This window comes from Phytophthora parasitica (genome assembly GCF_000247585.1).
Source record: "Phytophthora parasitica INRA-310 unplaced genomic scaffold supercont2.38, whole genome shotgun sequence".
Taxonomy (NCBI): Eukaryota; Oomycota; class Peronosporomycetes; order Peronosporales; family Peronosporaceae; genus Phytophthora; species Phytophthora nicotianae.
The window spans coordinates 78,657-81,748 of record NW_008649024.1 but is presented as its reverse complement, the minus strand read 5'-3'; the positions used below and the strand labels follow the sequence as shown (position 1 = coordinate 81,748).

Genomic DNA, 3,092 nt, shown 5'->3' with positions numbered 1-3,092 from the left:
AAGATAATAGCATGTCACCCGAAACAGACATACCCACCACGAGCTCTCACCATTACCAGCTAATCATTCGACCGATTGTCAAGAGTGACAGTAGACGGCGGGATACGCCTGGCGAGACGCTGACCGATGTTGTGGTCAATGGATCGTCGTTCAGCGATGTTCTCAAGAAGGCGTCGGAGTTGTTTGCCCTCGAATATAGGGCGGGACAGTAAAGCGTGAGGACGAGTAATCTGTCGCGGTGTTAGAAATGCAGGATTGGGGCCAAGTCATGCAGTTTAGATCCAAGAGACACATTATGGACAGCAAAAACTCGGAGCAGGTCTTGAACTCATGGCTTCAGTCTGGTCGAGGCCAGCCAATCAAGCTACGTCTGTATGAATATGGCGTTGCATCACTACATTGGCTGCACGTGGGAGATTTCAAACGGGTTTGCATTGTTCCGCTGTCAACAGACCGAGCCGGTGCGACTGCAGAAGACTCTTTTCAGGAAATTCTCAAGAGGCTGCAGCAGCAATGGGAAGCAACATTTGACGGCTCGTCTGTTGTCCGGCAAATCTGGGCAAAGCATTAACACGAAATGGTAATCGGTCGACATGGGATGCTGCTATTAATCCACCTCCACCCAATATACATTTCTAGGCCGCTGAGGACATATCCAACACGTATCAGTCAGCAAGTCTAGCTCTGGATTGTGTAAACCCAGCTATGGCTAGAAACCTGCGTCTACACCAAGATCGGGAGGATTTGAATGTGGAATTGAATCTCAAAACGAATGTTTTGCGTCTACAAAAAGCTGTCTTTGAAGTGTTTATCAACGATATCCTCCCTCATTCTGGCCTAATGGATCCCCTCGAACAATTGGAAAATATCAACGACGTTGATCACGAGTAAATTAGATTTCGAGAACCTACGATCCATTCTGCCTATCAACAAAATCTGAATTATCATCATACTATGTTTGTTTGACTGCTCGAGATGTCCTTCCGTACTGCAACGACTTTTGTTCTTTTGTGATAGTTGCCCGTAGGACCGAAGTGACCTAGTTTACTCGAACCACAGTGTTAACATATTCTCGTCATGTTGAACGACTCAAACCGAGAAAATGCTTCAACTACAAACGGCATGAGATTACGACCACTTGTTTCGAGGTAATGGCTCTGAAACGACTTCTTCACAAAATTAAAAAAAAAACTCGCACTCGATTGGATTAAAGAATGAAGAATAGGCTGGTAGGAAAGTGGGTGCTACGCCGATGCTCCTCAAAAAGTAAACGATTTCAAGATCCATAGGAATGGCTGCGCCTTCGAGAATCCAAGCGTTGTTTGGTCCAGGGTAATACCTCTTTTTGGGTAAGAAAGGCTTCGACAAACACTTCAGAAACTGAACTTGATCAAGCGTTCCTTCAGTATTGTAGTAATCGATGGCTCCGTTTGCACCCAGAACACTAGAGCTGAGACACGAGGTTTTCCGCTTGTAGTCGCCACGAATTGCAATGCTGTCGTCCCTTGGTCGGATAATTGCGCTTTCGCAGCATTACTCGATCATCAAACGACACCTCGTCGCAGGCCTGGTACACCCTGTGAACGCGGCCTAATTCGTCTGTAAAATGGAAAATCATCTCGTTCCTTAATACTCATGGCTCGGCGTTCTAATATTTTCCATGTCAGACCAAATTCATGGACTTTCTCCACCCGGACGTAATCGATATTGGGATATGATGTGCACGCATGCGTTTTGGACCTCGTCGAGATATGCAAGCGGTCGTTCCTGGTGATACTCCAATAACCATGTACGCTGGCCTCCGTAACTTGTTGTCACCCTTAGACGCGGCTCGCTCGTATGGGCTAAGTGTCTGCGCTTTCGGGAACGCGAATTCAGTTCCCGATGGTTTTGGTACTCTTGTGTAAACATGTACTAGGTCTTTCTTCAAGTATTTAAGATTGTAATAGCTATAAAGACAATGGACCACGGCGTTGGGGCGAGTTGCCGCCGCCTCTTTCGTTTGAAGTTAGTCGGCTCGACGCGGTCTCTAACCCTGCAGGATCTCGACGTCCGTTGACCACAATGAGGCGCAATACCACTTACACTTCAGCCTACACCAACTGAAGATTTGCTTGCGCGTGAGCCATCAATAGTAAGAACCCTTGTACACCTGCACTAATGTGAACTACACGAGCATTATCTGCAATGGCAAATTCTCTCATCCTGGCACCAACGAGTATCTCAACACCACAACAAACGTCACGATCGTCAACACTAACACCAGTGCGAGCTTTACATGATCTTATACCAGACAAAACCGTTGCGCCAACTCGAGCAAAATGTAGAGTTCACGTAAACAAATCGCCAGCTCGAGCTCCAGTTACGCCATAAGCAGCGAGAACTCCAGATAACTTCACGGATACTGTCACGAGTGAGTACGACACGTGTGCACCATCAGCACGAGCTTCACGTACGTTAATCCACATCGGCAAGAATTTCACGTGCGCGCTAGTGCAAAAATTACGTGCTCAATCGACAACACCAGCGAGAAATCCATGTACGCGGAATTACACACTAACACCAGATTCACTGCGACCGAATCCGCTCGGACTCGAGCGAAAACTTTGCACACACACATCAGCGTAAATTGCGAGATGTCCACTTACATGAACCATTGAGAGTCCCGAGTGCGCAGCAGAGTTGTTGTTTATTTACTGAGTGGCAGAGAGCTAGTATGATCTAGGACGGTTATTGCACTTGGTCAGATATTGAACGGACATAGCGGTTTTGTCCAATTATTTGAGTCCGTAATCCTTTTTTTCGCCAGCTACCCAAAAGACGTGACATGTAAAAGTAGACAAAAGCTCAATGTTACTTCACAGAATGAGAATATGGTTTCTCTCATAATTTGAGGAAATTATCGCATAAATACGTCCTGATTAAGCATCCACGGAATACACCCCCATCATGCAAAGCTACAGACACCAGGTATTGCTTGAGAAAGTTGCACTTCTCCTTGGGCTGTACGTTAACGTTGTACAAAATAAAACAGGCATGAAGTAATTTTCCACAATGTGTATTTATAGAGAGGGATTTTTTTGTCATATGGG

General features: G+C 46.0%; 1 protein-coding gene across 1 annotated transcript; it reads left to right on the top strand.

Annotated features, from left to right (window-relative positions):
* Nucleotides 1–247: 247 nt before the first annotated feature.
* On the top strand, nucleotides 248–571 carry PPTG_13145 (hypothetical protein; the record flags this gene model as incomplete). Its single annotated transcript, XM_008910564.1, has 1 exon — nucleotides 248–571. The coding sequence occupies one exon, from the start codon at nucleotides 248–250 to the stop codon at nucleotides 569–571; it is 324 nt and encodes a 107-aa protein (XP_008908812.1).
* Nucleotides 572–3,092: the final 2,521 nt, after the last annotated feature.